Source organism: Amphiura filiformis, chromosome 13, assembly GCF_039555335.1.
Source record: "Amphiura filiformis chromosome 13, Afil_fr2py, whole genome shotgun sequence".
Taxonomy (NCBI): Eukaryota; Metazoa; Echinodermata; class Ophiuroidea; order Amphilepidida; family Amphiuridae; genus Amphiura; species Amphiura filiformis.
In genome coordinates, this window is record NC_092640.1 from 23939221 (window position 1) to 23956880 (window position 17660).

Below are 17660 nucleotides of genomic sequence, written 5' to 3' on the forward strand. Positions count from 1 at the left end.
TGACATTTGCTCCCGAACCAGAAGAGGTAGACAAACTTGAAGTTGTCGACATTGATATTACACCAAAACCAGAAGAGGCGCCTAAACAGGAAATAAGTGATGTTGAAATTGCTCCCAAGGCAGAAGAAGCGCCCAAACCAGAAATTTCCGAGGTTGAGATTGCGTCCAAGCCAGAAGAAGGCCCTAAACCTGAAGTTGTTGAAGTCAAACCTACTGGTCCATGGGAAGCTCCTCAAGATTTTGAAATTGTAATTGAGAAATTGGAAGAGGAGAAACCAGAGGAAATAACAACTGAAGTGACAACCGTAGAAGTGACTAAAGTGGTGAAAGAAGAAGGTATAATCACCCTTGCTCCATATTAGAATGCCACATATACCTTACTTTATCACCTGCTGAGAATTACCGCATTCTAGTTACCGTGATGTCTTTTCCTGTGATATTTTAATTTTACGCATGTTTTTCTCCTACTTGAATATTGCCTGAGTAAAGCCTGCCTACATTGCCCTTTTAAATTTCCAACCCTTGAACATACATTCGGTCTTGATTTACCTGATGTGTTTGGTGTTCGTGGATGTTTTTCCACACGTGTTAGGTTTATTGAACCCGTTAACCTTATTCTCAACCTCCAAAACAGGATTGGAGAACGTTACAAGGTATTTCAATCGCCTATAACATTTTTGTCCTATCATTCGTTTACTCTCATCTTCACATCTACCTGTTTAGCATATTATTTTGGACTGACTAGAAAGCCTTATTCTATTCCTCTGTTATCTTCGCTTTGAAACATTTTCACTATTAATGCATATGACTACATTTTATATATACCCAATTCTTCCCCGCAAGGTCTCATGTTGGTGACACTAGCTTTGCAGTTGGTTTATTCATTGCATATTGTAGGTGACATTAATAATTAATATATTGTAACACTTAAAAAGTATGTATATTTTCTTTTATGCCCATCAGTGGTAACTGATATTACGGAAGAGGCTCCGGAAGAAATAGTAACAATTGATGTCGAGCCCAAACCAATGGACGAAGCACCTGAGAAGGAAAGTATTGAAATTACATTGGCACCAGAAGAAGCACCTAAGCCAGAAATCGCTGAGGTAACATTCGAGCCAAAACCAACCGAAAAGGCACGTGAACTTGAAACTGTTGAAGTGGCATTTGCTCCCGAACCAGAAGAGGCAGACAAACTTGAAGTTGTTGACATTGAAATTGAACCAAAACCAGAAGAGGCGCTTCAACCGGAAATAAGTGAGGTTGAAATTGCTCCCAAAGCAGAAGAAGCGCCCAAACCTGAAATTTCCGAGGTTGAGATTGCATCCAAACCAGAAGAAGGCCCTAAACCTGAAGTTGTTGAAGTCAAATCTACTGGTCCATGGGAAGCTCCTCAAGATTTTGAAATTGTAATTGAGAAATTGGAAGAGGAAAAACCAGAGGAAATTACAACTGAAGTGACGACCGTAGAAGTGACAAAAGTGGTGAAAGAAGAAGGTATAATCATCCATATTGGAATGCCACATATACCCCACTTTATTACCTGCTGAGAATTGCCGTATTCTGGTTACCGTGTTGCCTTTTCCTATCTTGATATTTTAAATTTACGCACGTTTTTTTCCTTCTTGAATATTTCCTGAGTAAACTTTCTTGAAGTTTAGGGAATGTAGTCCGAATCATTCCGTTGTATTCCCTGCATTCCGTTCACCCTTTCAATCTGCCATTACCTCGCTATCGAATCCCTATGATCCTTATGCCATTACTCTGAAAAACCTGGTCCTACATGCATGGTTTTAACAAGTCTTCCTCGTCCAATTCTTATTTCTTGATACATTTTGTAGCTATGAAATTCTTGGTATTCCTTTGTATTCCTTGCGTGATTAATCGCCTTCCCCTAAACCTATTACAGTAAACATTTGCATACCCTTTGTCCAAATGCTTGTTTCTAAGGTTCCCATCATTGTGGTACCCTTTACATGCCTTCCCTATTTTGCAAGTTGCTGTATCTCTTTGTGCGGTATTTTGTTATGTTGTTTAAAGCGACTTTAAAAACGCATTTTAAGTACTTGTATATTACTTTGATGTTGGTTGGAACGACGGGTCTTCTGGTGACGAAAACGGCTTTCCTGTCCTGAATATACACTCGTATTCGTACTAGGTTGCTATAAAGACCTATTTTCTTTTAAAGTCATTTTAATTGAAATCATGTACAATGTTCCGCCTTCGCTGTGCACCCTATCAAAATGAATATGTATTATTTTATAAAATTATTCTTTAGTAAATTTGTTTTTTATATGCTTGCAAACTTGATGGTGCAGAATACTGATCTACTTATTGACCAGTTGTCGGATTTGTTTCAGGCATTGACAAAAACATAACAATATCCTCGTGTATAGCTGAGAATGTAAAGTTGTATCTCAACGTAACATAATTAATGTTCATATTTTCTTCCAGGTTCCTGCAAATATTGTCCAACGCACATCACATATCTTTATTAATACCAATGACTATACATTCATTATTCCACTTGAATTCCATACACCTCCTATGGAGACACACACTATTCTATACACCTCCTATGGAAGACACCTCCTATGGAAAACAGACACTTAGTCCTCTACACAGGGAGTGCGAATTTCACATAGGGTTACCTGAATGGGCGACTCCGTTGAAATCTACACCACCTGTGTGGTGGATTAAGATCTTCCAATAGGGGTGTTGGGAATTCAAACGGAATAGACCATTATTAAATATTTTCATTTGTTCCAACATGTTAGTTGGAACAAATGCTATAATTTGTCATCTCTCATGTTCCCATATCCTGCAGAAATGCGAACAAGAATTCGTTCTTTGCTTGCATGGACAACGCATGTCTGGACAAGTTGTGATGTACCTTTATTAGTATTAACATAAATTGCATTTTCTCTACCTGATAGTTGTTACAGAAGTACAAGAAAAACCCGAGGAAACCGTAACACTCGAGATTACTCCAAAACCAGAAGAAGTGCCTGAAACGGAAGAAGTTGAAATAACTTTCGCGCCCAAACCAGAAGATGAACGCAAACCAGAAACAGTTGAGGTCACTTTTGCGCCTAAACCAGAAGAGGAGGCACCAGAACGTGAATCTGTTGAAGTAACATTTGCTCCCACACCAGAAGAGGCCCCCAAACCTGAGGTTGTTGAAGTTGAAATTGCGCCTAAGCCTGAGGAAGCGCCAAAACCAGAAACGGTTGAAATTACTTTCGCGCCTAAGCCAAAAGAAGAGGCACCTGAACTTGAAACCGCTGAAGTGACATTAGAACCGAAACCTGAAGAAGCGCCCAAACCAGAGGTTGTCGAACTCAAACCCACCGCTATTTGGGAAGCTCCACATGACTTTGAGATTATCTTTGAAATGTTGGAAGAGGAGAAACCAGAGGAAGTAACTGAAGTCACAACCGTGGAAATCACAAAGAAAGTGGTCGAGAAAGAAGGTACAATTCGTGTGCCGTTTAAATGCATGACCCCGCCCGCCCGTGACAACCTTGCACTGCATAATTATCTTTCAACATTCTCGCCACACGCGGGTTGCAAATATTTGCATGCCTTTTATCGGACCAACCGATACACGTTAACATGGTGGTAAACAATAGGAACTAAACATACCATGTTTGCTTATATTCCGTAGAGTACGGGAATATATATCATGTGTTAACTGTCACCATTTCATGTAATACTCCTTTTATTGGTGATCATGTAAACTAACTTTGCATGAGTGACCCTTAAATGACTTATCGAATGCAAGAATGCCACATTATCAGTTACATACGAAAACACTTACGCCGTCCTGGCATTCTCTCGACGATATGTCTCCAATTTTGGATTAACATGTTATTTGATTAACTTCTTGTACTATATTCACATAATACTCTAAATGTTTGCGCATCCGCGAATATGATACGCATGTTAACATAACTTTATTTTTTTATCAACTGTTAGAATTTCTCACGGAGATATTATTGTCCTTTACTGAGGTTGATGATTTAAATGGTGTAAACCCTTTATATGTTCAACACGACTTTTAGATAGCATGTACCTACATTGTTATATATATTAATTGTATAAGATTTTGAATGATATGACTGTTCAACAACGCATCCAGCATGGACAAGATAACACTGTAATGTTTATCTGCACTGCATCTGATATTACTAAAACCTCAGCCACATCTCAATATAATACATACGATTTACTCTTTTATCAGAAGTCGTTACAGAAGTAACAGAAGAAGAAAAACCCAAGGAGACAGTGGAAATCACATTTGCTCCAAAACCAGAAGAGGAGAAACCGGAAGTGACCGCGGTATCTATGGACATATCTGTTGAAGCGGTTCCAGAGAAACCCGAGGCAGTCGAAATCGAGATGAAAAAAGCACCCACTCCCGCTGCTGCGGTTGAAGTTGAAATCGCACCTGAGTCTTCTGAAGAAGAAGAGTTCGAGATGGCTCCAGAAGAAGTCGAAGTTACACCCGAGGTGACAACTGTGGAAGTGACGAAAGTTGTGAAGAAAGAAGGTACGATTATTGTACGCTTTATCTGCATGCTGTCAAAAACGGCATGATATCTTACATGGCATGCATATAAATTCATGGTTTCCTCTTGTGACATCTTGATTCATCGAAATAATGTTGTAGCCACATCCTTCATAAAAAATATTATGCATGTAGCATGAATGTTATTGTGGTTTATGGTAATCAAACAAAAACAAAAAGTAATTCAAGTGACAATACAGTACTTAATTCGTTTACATATTGATATAAATCCTGTGTAATATAGTACTTTTTCACCATACCAACTGTAACATATGCATGATATTTTGTAAGATCATCCAGAGGTGTGCATGATAGTCCAAAGGATAATTCAGAAATGAACATGCATGACCGCATGCAACCTGTGATACCTTATGTTTGACACAGCAAAGGTTTTGTTCAACAGAAATCGTCTCTGTTAAAGAAGAAAAACCGACTCCAACAACAGTTACGTTGATGGAAGTAGAAGATATGCCGGAGATCACTGAAGAAGTATCTATCAGCAAATTTAAAGTGGAAACAACGACTGTTGTCAAGGAAACGCCAGAGGAAGTGTCCATTACCGAAGAGAAACTCCGAATGGTACCCCAAGAAAGAGCTCTGCCTGAAGATGTAGCTGTTGCCGAACTTAAAGTCAAAGAAACTCCAAAAGCTGTTGCATTAGAATTCGAAGTGGCAGATGAAGAAAAGCCATCAACAACAGTAGAGATGGAATTCAAAGCTCCCAAACCAATGGAAGCACCGACTTTTGAAGAACCCGAGGAAATTTCTGTGACAGAACTAGAGCGAAGGCAGGTATCGAAAGTAGAAGAGAAAGTTGAAGAAGTTACTTCTGAAGGAGTACAACTAAGGAAAGTACCTAAAGAGGACAAACTCCCTGAAGACGTCACTGTTGCCGAACTTGAGCTCAAAGAAACTCCAAAGGTTGCTGCGGTAGAGTTAGAAGTTCCAGATGAAGAAAAGCCATCAACTACTGTCGAAATGGAATTCAAAGCTCCCAAACCTATGGAAGCACCAACGTTTGAAAAACCTGAGGAAATTTCTGTAACAGAACTTGATCGACAACAAGTATCGAAGGTAGAAGAGAAAGTTGAAGAAGTTACTTCTGAAGGAGTACAATTAAGGAAAGTACCTAAAGAAGACAAACTGCCTGAAGACGTCACTGTTGCCGAACTTGAGCTCAAAGAAACTCCAAAGGTAGCTGCGGTAGAATTAGAAGTTCCAGATGAAGAAAAGCCATCAACCACTGTTGAAACGGAATTCAAAGCTCCCAAACCTATGGAAGCACCAACATTTGAAGAACCCGAGGAAATTTCTGTAACAGAACTAGAGCGACGACAGGTATTGAAGGTAGAAGAGAAAGTTGAAGAAGTTACTTCTGAAGGAGTACAATTAAGAAAGGTACCTAAAGAAGACAAACTGCCTGAAGACGTCACTGTTGCCGAACTTGAGCTCAAAGAAACTCCAAAGGTTGCTGCGGTAGAGTTTGAAGTTCCAGATGAAGAAAAGCCATCAACTACTGTCGAAGTGGAATTCAAAGCTCCCAAACCTATGGAAGCACCAACGTTTGAAAAACCTGAGGAAATTTCTGTAACAGAACTAGAGCGACGACAGGTATCGAAAGTAGAAGAGAAAGTTGAAGAAGTTACTTCTGAAGGAGTACAACTAAGGAAAGTACCTAAAGAAGACAAACTGCCTGAAGATGTCACTGTTGCCGAACTTGAGCTCAAAGAAACTCCAAAGGTTGCTGCGGTAGAGTTAGAAGTTCCAGATGAAGAAAAGCCATCAACTACTGTCGAAGTAGAATTCAAAGCTCCCAAACCTATGGAAGCACCAACGTTTGAAAAACCTGAGGAAATTTCTGTAACAGAATTAGAGCGACGACAGGTATCGAAAGTAGAAGAGAAAGTTGAAGAAGTTACTTCTGAAGGAGTACAACTAAGAAAAGTACCTAAAGAAGACAAACTCCCTGAAGACGTCACTGTTGCCGAACTTGAGCTTAAAGAAACTCCAAAGGTTGCTGCAGTAGAATTAGACGTTCCAGATGAAGAAAAGCCATCAACTACTGTTGAAACGGAATTCAAAGCTCCTAAACCTATGGAAGCACCAACATTTGAAGAACCCGAGGAAATTTCTGTAACAGAACTTGATCGACAACAGGTATCGAAAGTAGAAGAGAAAGTTGAAGAAGTTACTTCTGAAGGAGTACAACTAAGAAAGGTTCCTAAAGAAGACAAACTCCCTGAAGACGTCACTGTTGCCGAACTTGAGCTCAAAGAAACTCCAAAGGTTGCCGCGGAAGAGTTAGAGGTTCCAGATGAAGAAAAGCCATCAACTACTGTCGAAATGGAATTCAAAGCTCCTAAACCTATGGAAGCACCAACGTTTGAAAAACCTGAGGAAATTTCTGTAACAGAACTAGAGCGAAAACAGGTATCGAAAGTAGAAGAGAAAGTTGAAGAAGTTACTTTTGAAGGAGTACAACTAAGGAAAGTACCTAAAGAAGACAAACTCCCTGAAGACGTCACTGTTGCCGAACTTGAACTCAAAGAAACTCCAAAGGTTGCTGCAGTAGAATTAGACGTTCCAGATGAAGAAAAGCCATCAACTACTGTTGAAACGGAATTCAAAGCTCCTAAACCTATGGAAGCACCAACGTTTGAAAAACCCGAGGAAATTTCTGTGACAGAACTTGATCGACAACAGGTATCGAAAGTAGAAGACAAAGTTGAAGAAGTTACTTCTGAAGGAGTACAACTAAGAAAAGTACCTAAAGAAGACAAACTCCCTGAAGACGTCACTGTTGCCGAACTTGAACTGAAAGAAACTCCAAAGGTTGCCGCGGTAGAGTTAGAGGTTCCAGATGAAGAAAAGCCATCAACTACTGTCGAAATGGAATTCAAAGCTCCCAAACCTATGGAAGCACCAACGTTTGAAAAACCTGAGGAAATTTCTGTAACAGAACTAGACCGACGACAGGTATCGAAGGTAGAAGAGAAAGTTGAAGAAGTTACTTCTGAAGGAGTACAACTAAGGAAAGTACCTAAAGAAGACAAACTGCCTGAAGACGTCACTGTTGCCGAACTTGAGCTCAAAGAAACTCCAAAGGTTGCTGCGGTAGAATTAGAAGCGACAGAAGAAGACAAACCTTCAGCAACAGTTGAAATGGAATTAAAAGCTCCCAAACCTATGGAAGCACCGACTTTTGAAGAAGCTCCTGAGGAAGTTTCTGTAACAGAAATTGTCCGGAAACGAGTTACCAAGGAAGGTACGTGATCGCTTTACCGGAATGTCTTTTTCCTAATCTGGATCACTGGCACGCTTTCGAATCGCACATACCACGTGTTACTGAATGAAAAAATGACAGTTCAGATTCAAATGGTTCTCACTTTTCGATTTAGTTTTAATATATCCATACTACTAATAACGCATCTCTAAAGTAAATTTATAATTCATGCATGTTGTCATGTTGCACGAAATAAAACGAAATAAATATCGTAGAAACATTTACATTACGATGTGTGCAGACTGAATTCTAGGAAGTCAAGCGTTGCATGTGTTTTCTTTTCCTATATGTACATGACGTTGTGATCAAATAGGATACCCGTTATCCAAAGATTGAAATGGACATGACTATTAATTTGACTTGTAACGATCGTGTATGTGTTTATTAATATCATTTGCAAGAGTATATTATGTACTTTTTCTGCAGGTTTTCAAAGCGATTTTTAATATTGAGGCATGGCCTACGTAGCTAATGTTAAGTCAATGCACAGATTAATTGAGAGAAAAAACATGTGATTGACTGGTATTTAAAAGGGGGTACAAAAACTTAAATGTTTTTAAACATTGATGAACTGATATCAAAAGTGATGCAATTTATGCTATAGTCTGACACAACAATATGTCACATTGAAGATGTTATTCTCTCAGTTACTCAGTTTCTGGTCTTAAGATCAGGCCTATGACGTTATGTTTCAGCCACATTGTTTTGCAATTATTCATTTGCATACATGTTAAGCATTTTGATAGTATTATATATTTTACTTTGATTGTATTGACTGGTTTGATGGTATTGTATATTTTACTTTGATTGTATTGACTGATGTTACCAATTATATACTGCTTTTGTACCAATTATTATAAAGTATACTTGTTGAGTTTTAAGTAAGGTATGTTTTCACGTACTGGCAAAGTATTTCGTAAACCATGTGCACAATGAAATTGTTTTTGGACACATTTTTGTGACATCAGTCTTTGACCTGTCGCCGAGTCGAAGCGTGGCGCATAGCTTACCTGTACACCCCAAAATCATTTGCGAATTTAACCAGAACTGTGTGTACATCGATGCGGACATCGTCACTACCCGCGTAAAGTGCGCAGTAAAATATAACGATGGTATGATGTAGTTGGAGTGTAAATTTCAAATTTCGGGATTTCCCTTATGATGTTTAATATAAATACTGCCGATGACAGTATTCTTAACTGTTCCCAGGAGAGTGACGTGTAACTCGTCTGCGTGTCAAATATATTTTTTGGTAAATTTAATAATATGCCGAATCTGTTATGTAATATTACCTGTTAATATTGAATACGGTGTTTTCCTCTTATTTTTGTTAGTTGTTATTGGTAAAATGTTCCGCCAGTTAATAATGTAGTTGATTTCAGGTTGAGATAAATCAATATTATTGCATTTCATAGAAATTCCACTTGAGAAACCTGAGGTAAGAGAGGTTATTTTGGCTGCAAAACCAGAGGAAATTCCTGAAGAAGGAATGCTGCACATTGCTTTCAAACAAAAGCCAACAACAGGGTGGGAAGCTGCGGAAGACTTTGAGATCGTCGTGGAAAAATACAGGGCAACTGAAGAAGTAACTATGGAAGAAATCCCAGAAGTAACCGAAATTGCAATCACAGAGGTGCGGAAAGAAAAGCTGGAAGTAGAGGAAGTTACCATCGAGAGGAAACCAGAAGAACCCACGCCTGAGGTAGAAGAGGTTTCTCTTGTGCGTAAACCGGTCGAAGAAGCTCCAGAGGAGGAAGCTGTAGAAATCACGATGCTACCAAAACCTAAAAAGCCATCTAAACCAGATGAAGAAGAGGTTGCTGTTCTACCTATACTAGAGGAAAAGAAACCTACACGTGTAGTTGAAGAGGTTTCCATCATTCGCAAGCCTGGCCAAGAGGTCACTGAGCGCGAGATTTCAGAAGTTACATTAGTAACACAACCAGAAGAAATGCCCGAAGAAGGCATGGTGCACATTGCCTTCAAGCAGAAACCAACCACTGACTGGGAGGCTACAGAGGATTTTGAAATTGTCGTTGAAAAATACAGGACAGTTGAAGAAGTCACTGTTGAAGAAATGCCAGAAGTTACTGAGATTGTGGTGACAGAGATTCCAAAAGAAACACCAAAAGTTGAAGAAATTATCATCGAGCGTAAACCAGAAGAAAAACCCACGCCTGAGGTAGAAGAGGTTTCTCTTGTACGCAAACCAGTTGAAGAAGCACCAGAGGAAGAAGATGTAGAAATCACGTTGGTTCCAAAACCTAGAAAGCCATCTAAACCAGATGAAGAAGAGATTACCGTCTTAGAGGAAAAGAAAGTAACACGTGTAGTTGAAGAGGTTTCCATCACACGCAAACCTGATGAAGAGGTGTCCGAACGTGAGATCTCAGAAATAACATTGGTTACCAAACCAGAAGAAATGCCTGAAGAAGGTATGGTGCACATTGCCTTCAAGCAGAAACCAACTACTGAATGGGAGGCTACAGAGGATTTTGAAATTGTCGTTGAAAAATACAGGACAGTTGAAGAGGTCACTGTTGAAGAAATGCCAGAAATTACTGAGATTGTAGTGACAGAGATTCCCAAAGAAATACCAAAAGTTGAAGAAGTTACCATCGAGCGAAAACCAGAAGAAAAACCCACGCCTGAGGTAGAAGAGGTTTCTCTTGTTAGTAAACTGGTTGAAGAAGCTCCGGAGGAAGAAGCTGTTGAAGTCACATTGGTACCAACACCTAAGAAACCCGTGACTAAACCAAAGGAGGAAGAAGAGGTTACCGTATTGCCGAAACCAAAGGAAGAATCAAAACCAGAAGTAGAGGAAATATCTGTTGTACGCAAAGTAACTGAAGAGGTAGAGGAGGAAGAAGCGGTAGAAATTACTTTAGCGCCAAAACTGAAGAAACCGGCTTCAAAACCAGAGGTTGAAGAGGTTGCTCTGGTGCCAAAACCAAAAGAAAAGAAACCAGAGGTCGAAGAGGTGTCTATCACTCGTAAACCTTCTGAAGAGATACCAGAGGTATCAGAAATCACCATGGTTACAAAACCAGAAGAAATGCCTGAAGAAGGCATGATTCACGTTGCTTTCAAACAGAAACCAACAACAGAATGGGAAGCTACAGAAGACTTCGAAATTGTTGTTGAAAAATACAAACATGTTGAAGAAGTCACCATAGAAGAAGAATTCCCTGAAGTCACTGAAATTGTAGTCACAGAGGTACCTAAAGAAAAACCAAAGGTTGAAGAAGTAACCATCGAGCGTAAACCAAAAGAAAAACCCACACCCGAAGTGGAAGAGGTTGAAGAAGCCCCAGAGGAAGAAGCTGTTGAAATCACATTCGTACCGAAACCTAAGAAACCCGTGACTACACCAGAGGAGGATGAAGAGGTTACGGTATTGCCGAAACCAAAAAAAGTGCCAAAACCAGAGGTAGAGGAAATATCTGTTGTACGCAAAGTAACTGAAGAGGTAGAAGAAGAAGAAGAAGCAGTTGAAATTACTTTAGCACCCAAACTGAGAAAACCGGCTCCAAAACCAGAAGTAGAGGAAGTGGAAGAGGTTGCCCTGGTGCCAAAACCAAAAGAAAAGAGACCAGAGGTCGAAGAGGTGTCTATCACTCGTAAACCTTCTGAAGAGATACCAGAGGTATCAGAAATCACCATGGTTACAAAACCAGAAGAAATGCCTGAAGAAGGCATGATTCACGTTGCTTTCAAACAGAAACCAACAACAGAATGGGAAGCTACAGAAGACTACGAAATCGTCGTTGAAAAATACAAACATGTTGAAGAAGTCACCATAGAAGAAGAATTACCTGAAGTCACTGAAATTGTAGTCACAGAGGTACCTAAAGAAAAACCAAAGGTTGAAGAAGTAACCATCGAGCGTAAACCAAAAGAAAAGCCCACTCCCGAAGTGGAAGAGGTTGAAGAAGTCCCAGAGGAAGAAGCTGTTGAAATCACATTCGTACCGAAACCTAAGAAACCCGTGACTAAACCAGAGGAGGAGGAAGAGGTTACGGTATTGCCGAAACCAAAGAAAGAGCCAAAACCAGAAGTAGAGGAAATATCTGTTGTACGCAAAGTAACTGAAGAGGTAGAAGAAGAAGAAGAAGCTGTAGAAATTACTTTAGCACCCAAACTGAGAAAACCGGCTCCAAAACCAGAAGTAGAGGAAGAAGAAGAGGTTGCCCTGGTGCCAAAAGCAAAAGAAAAGAAACCAGAGGTTGAAGAGGTGTCTATCACTCGTAAACCCGCTGAAGAAGTACCAGAGGTTGCAGAAATCACCATGGTTACAAAACCAGAAGAAATGCCTGAAGAAGGCATGATTCACGTTGCTTTTAAGCAGAAACCAACAACAGAATGGGAAGCTACAGAAGACTTCGAAATCGTCGTTGAAAAATACAAGCATGTCGAAGAAGTCACCATAGAAGAAGAATTCCCTGAAGTCACTGAAATTGTAGTCACAGAGGTGCCTAAAGAAAAACCAAAGGTTGAAGAAGTAACCATCGAGCGTAAACCAAAAGAAAAGCCCACGCCCGAAGTGGAAGAGGTTGAAGAAGCCCCAGAGGAAGAAGCTGTTGAAATCACATTCGTACCGAAACCTAAGAAACCCGTGACAAAACCAGAGGAGGAGGAAGAGGTTACGGTATTGCCGAAACCAAAGGAAGAACCAACACCAGAAGTAGAGGAAATATCTGTTGTACGCAAAGTAACTGAAGAGGTAGAAGAAGAAGAAGCTGTAGAGATTACTTTAGCACCCAAACTGAGAAAACCGGCTCCAAAACCAGAAGTAGAGGAAGTGGAAGAGGTTGCCCTGGTGCCAAAACCAAAGGAAAAGAAACCAGAGGTTGAAGAGGTGTCTATCACTCGTAAACCTTCTGAAGAGATACCAGAGGTGTCAGAAATCACCATGGTTACAAAGCCAGAAGAAATGCCTGAAGAAGGCATGATTCACGTTGCTTTCAAACAGAAACCAACAACAGAATGGGAAGCTACAGAAGACTTCGAAATTGTTGTTGAAAAATACAAGCATGTTGAAGAAGTCACCATAGAAGAAGAATTCCCAGAAGTCACTGAAATTGTAGTCACAGAGGTTCCTAAAGAAAAACCAAAGGTTGAAGAAGTAACCATCGAACGTAAACCAAAAGAAAGGCCCACACCCAAAGTGGAAGATGTTGAAGAAGCCCCAGAGGAAGAAGCTGTTGAAGTCACATTGGTACCAAAACCTAAGAAACCCGTGACAAAACCAGAGGAGGAGGAAGAGGTTACGGTATTGCCGAAACCAAAGGAAGAACCAACACCAGAAGTAGAGGAAATAGCTGTTGTACGCAAAGTAACTGAAGAGGTAGAAGAAGAAGCTGTAGAGATTACTTTAGCGCCAAAACTGAGAAAACCGGCTCCAAAACCAGAAGTAGAGGAAGTGGAAGAGGTTGCCCTGGTGCCAAAACCAAAGGAAAAGAAACCAGAGGTTGAAGAGGTGTCTATCACTCGTAAACCTGCTGAAGAGGTGCCAGAGGTATCAGAAATCACCATGGTTACAAAGCCAGAAGAAATGCCTGAAGAAGGCATGATTCACGTTGCCTTTAAACAAAAACCAACAACAGAATGGGAAGCTACAGAAGACTTCGAAATCGTCGTTGAAAAATACAAACATGTTGAAGAAGTCACCATAGAAGAAGAATTCCCTGAAGTCACTGAAATTGTAGTCACAGAGGTTCCTAAAGAAAAACCAAAGGTTGAAGAAGTAACCATCGAACGTAAACCAAAAGAAAGGCCCACACCCGAAGTGGAAGAGGTTGAAGAAACCCCAGAGGAAGAAGCTGTTGAAGTCACATTGGTACCAAAACCTAAGAAACCCGTGACAAAACCAGAGGAGGAGGAAGAGGTTACGGTATTGCCGAAACCAAAGGAAGAACCAAAACCAGAAGTAGAGGAAATATCTGTTGTACGCAAAGTAACTGAAGAGGTAGAAGAGGAAGAAGCTGTAGAAATTACCTTAGCGCCCAAACTGAGAAAACCGGCTCCAAAACCAGTAGTAGAGGAAGTGGAAGAAGTTGCTCTGGTGCCAAAACCAACTGAAAAGAAACCAGAAGACCAAGAAGTATCTATCACTCGTAGACCAGGTCAAGAAGTACCCGAGGTTGCAGAAATCACCATGATTACAAAACCAGAGGAAATGCCTGAAGAAGGCATGGTTCATGTTGCTTTCAAGCAGAAACCAACCACAGAATGGGAAGCTACAGAAGACTTCGAAATTGTTGTTGAAAAATACAAGCATGTCGAAGAAGTCACCATAGAAGAAGAATTCCCTGAAGTCACTGAAATTGTAGTCACAGAGGTACCTAAAGAAAAACCAAAGGTTGAAGAAGTAACCATCGAGCGTAAACCAAAAGAAAAGCCCACACCCGAAGTGGAAGAGGTTGAAGAAGCCCCAGAGGAAGAAGCTGTTGAAATCACATTCGTACCGAAACCTAAGAAACCCGTGACTAAACCAGAGGAGGAGGAAGAGGTTACGGTATTGCCGAAACCAAAGGAAGAACCAACACCAGAAGTAGAGGAAATATCTGTTGTACGCAAAGTAACTGAAGAGGTAGAAGAAGAAGAAGCTGTAGAAATTACTTTAGCGCCCAAACTGAGAAAACCGGCTCCAAAACCAGAAGTAGAGGAAGTAGAAAAGGTTGCTCTGGTGCCAAAACCAAAAGAAAAGAAACCAGAGGTTGAAGAGGTATCTATCACTCGTAAACCCGCTGAAGAGGTACCAGAGGTATCAGAAATCACCATGGTTACAAAGCCAGAAGAAATGCCTGAAGAAGGCATGATTCACGTTGCTTTCAAACAGAAACCAACAACAGAATGGGAAGCTACAGAAGACTTCGAAATCGTCGTTGAAAAATACAAACATGTTGAAGAAGTCACCATAGAAGAAGAATTCCCTGAAGTCACTGAAATTGTAGTCACAGAGGTACCTAAAGAAAAACCAAAGGTTGAAGAAGTAACCATAGAGCGTAAACCAAAAGAAAAACCCACGCCTGAAGTGGAGGAGGTTGAAGAAGTGTCAGAGGAAGAAGCTGTTGAAATCACATTCGTACCGAAACCTAAGAAACCTGTGACTAAACCAGAGGAGGAGGAAGAGGTTACCGTATTGCCGAAACCAAAGAAAGAGCCAAAACCAGAAGTAGAGAAAATATCTGTTGTACGCAAAGTAACTGAAGAGGTAGAATATGAAGAATCAGAGGTGGAAGAGGTTTCTATCACTCGTAGACCTACTGAAGAGGTACCAGAGGTGTCAGGAATCAAGGTGTCAGAAATCACCATGATTACGAAACCAGAGGAAATGCCTGAAGAAGGCATGGTTCATGTTGCTTTCAAGCAGAAACCAACAACAGAATGGGAGGCTACGGAAGACTTCGAAATCGTCGTTGAAAAATACGGTGAAGATGTCACTGTAGAAGAAATCCCTGAAGTGACAGAAATTGCAGTCACACCTGTACCAAAATACAAACCAACGGTTGAAGAACTTGCTGTGGATTGGGAAGCTCCTGAAAAATACGAAACAATAGCTGAAAAACCCACAGAAGCTGTTGAAACAACTGTCAAAGCTGCAGAAAAGCCGACGGTTGTTGGAAAGGAAGAGACTACTGTGTCAACAGAAAGAGAGCTTAAACAGAGAGAGATCATAACACCTATATTTGAAGTTGTAGAAAAACCATCCGAAGAGGAAGTTGAGGAGATGATTGTCAAACGAAAGCCTAGCGTCAAACCTGGCGAAGTGGAGGTACTAGAAATAAAAAGACCAACCGCAGAGTCACCAGAAGAAGTAAGAGAACTGTTTGAAAGGGAAAGAGCAAAAGCTGTATTTACTTCCGATGTGGAAATAGAAGAAACAAAACCCACCAAAGTAGCTGAAGAAGTTACTATGAAACATGAATTACTTGAAGAAGCGCCGGAAGAAGAAATTGCAGAGATTACATTGGTTACTAAACCAGAAGAGATCCCTGACGAAGGCATGCTTCATGTCGCTTTCAAACAAAAACCAACAACTAAATGGGAGGCTACAGAAGACTTTGAAATTGTCGTTGAAAAATACAGGCATGTTGAAGAAATAACCGTAGAAGAGGAATTCCCTGAAGTGTCCACAATTGTAGTCACTGAGGTACCTAAAGAAAAACCAAAGGTTGAAGAAGTAACCATCGAGCGTAAACCAAAAGAAAAACCAACTCCCGAAGTGGAAGAGGTTGAAGCAGCCCCAGAGGAAGAAGCTGTTGAAGTCACATTCGTACCAAAACCTAAGAAACCCGTCACTAAACCAAAGGAGGAAGAAGAGATTACGGTATTGCCGAAACCAAAGGAAGAGCCAAAACCAGAAGTAGAGGAAATATGTATTGTACGCAAAGTAACTGAAGAGGTAGAAGAGGAAGAAGCTGTAGAAGTTACTTTAGCGCCAAAACTAAGAAAACCTGCTCCAAAACCAGTAGTAGAGGAAGTGGAAGAGGTTGCTTTGGTGCCAAAACCAACCGAAAAGAAACCAGAAGACCAAGAGGTATCTATCACTCGTAGACCAGGTCAAGAAGTACCCGAGGTTGCAGAAATCACCATGATTACAAAACCAGAGGAAATGCCTGAAGAAGGCATGGTTCATGTTGCTTTCAAGCAGAAACCAACAACAGAATGGGAGGCTACAGAAGACTTCGAAATCGTCGTTGAAAAATACAAGCATGCTGAAGAAGTCACCGTAGAAGAAATCCCCGAAGTGACAGAAATCGCGATCACACCTGTACCGAAACACAAACCAAAGGTTGAAGAACTTGCTGTGGATTGGGAAGCTCCTGAAAAGTACGAACCAATATCTGAAAAGCCAACAGAAGCTGTCGAGACAACTGTTAGAGCTGCAGAAAAGCCGACGGTTGTTGGAAAGGAAGAGACTACTGTGTCAACAGAAAGAGAGCTTAAAAAGAGAGAGATCATAACACCTATATTTGAAGTTGTTGAAAAACCATCTGAAGAGGAAGTTGAGGAGACGATTGTCAAACGAAAGCCTAGCGTTATACCTGGAGAAGTGGAGGTATTAGAAATAAAAAGACCAACCGCAGAGTCACCAGAAGAAGTAAGAGAACTGTTTGAAAGGGAGAGAGCCACAGCTGTATTTACTTCCGATGTGGAAATGGGAGAAACAAAAGTCACCAAAGTAGCTGAAGAAGTTACTATCAAACATGAAATCCTTGAAGAAGCGCCAGAAGAGATAATTCCAGAGATTACATTAGTTACGAAACCAGAAGAGATCCCTGAAGAAGGCATGCTCCATATCGCATTCAAACAAAAACCAACAACTAAATGGGAAGCTACAGAAGACTTTGAGGTTGTGATCGAAAAATACAAAACAATTGAAGATGTCACTGTAGAAGAAATCCCTGAAGTCACACAAATTGCAGTTACAACTGTGCCTAAGGAGAAACCGAAAGTGGAAGAACCCGAAGAAGAAGTTGAAGTTACTCTACGGCCCAAGCCAAAGAAAGAACCAAAAGAAGGTAACTTCACGGGGGATTTGAACAGAATGATGCTTTTGTTTCATCACGAGTTACGCCGATCAGAGCACCTGTTTGTTATTGCACAGTTTCAGCAGCCACCTGCATCATTTGAGAAAACATGGCTAACGGTTGATGATATTTATTTGAAATGTTTACATGAGCTGTTTATTGCAATTTTACTGCATTTGTTTACTGAAAGTATTTGTTTGTTGGACAAATGTTTAGCAACTGTTGATTGATTTCTTAGTTTTCTGCCGCAAATTGTTATTGCAAGTTTTGA

General features: G+C 40.4%; 1 protein-coding gene across 1 annotated transcript in view; it reads left to right on the forward strand.

Moving 5' to 3' along the window:
• LOC140167513 (uncharacterized) overlaps nt 1-17660 on the forward strand; it is a 117663-nt gene that overhangs the window by 70489 nt on the left and 29514 nt on the right. Inside the window, exons 36-40 of the mRNA XM_072190819.1 lie at nt 2937-3473; nt 4244-4552; nt 4974-7835; nt 9269-11394; nt 11950-17380. Of these exons, the coding sequence (XP_072046920.1) occupies nt 2937-3473; nt 4244-4552; nt 4974-7835; nt 9269-11394; nt 11950-17380 (11265 nt within the window). The remainder of the gene's footprint in view (nt 1-2936; nt 3474-4243; nt 4553-4973; nt 7836-9268; nt 11395-11949; nt 17381-17660) is intronic.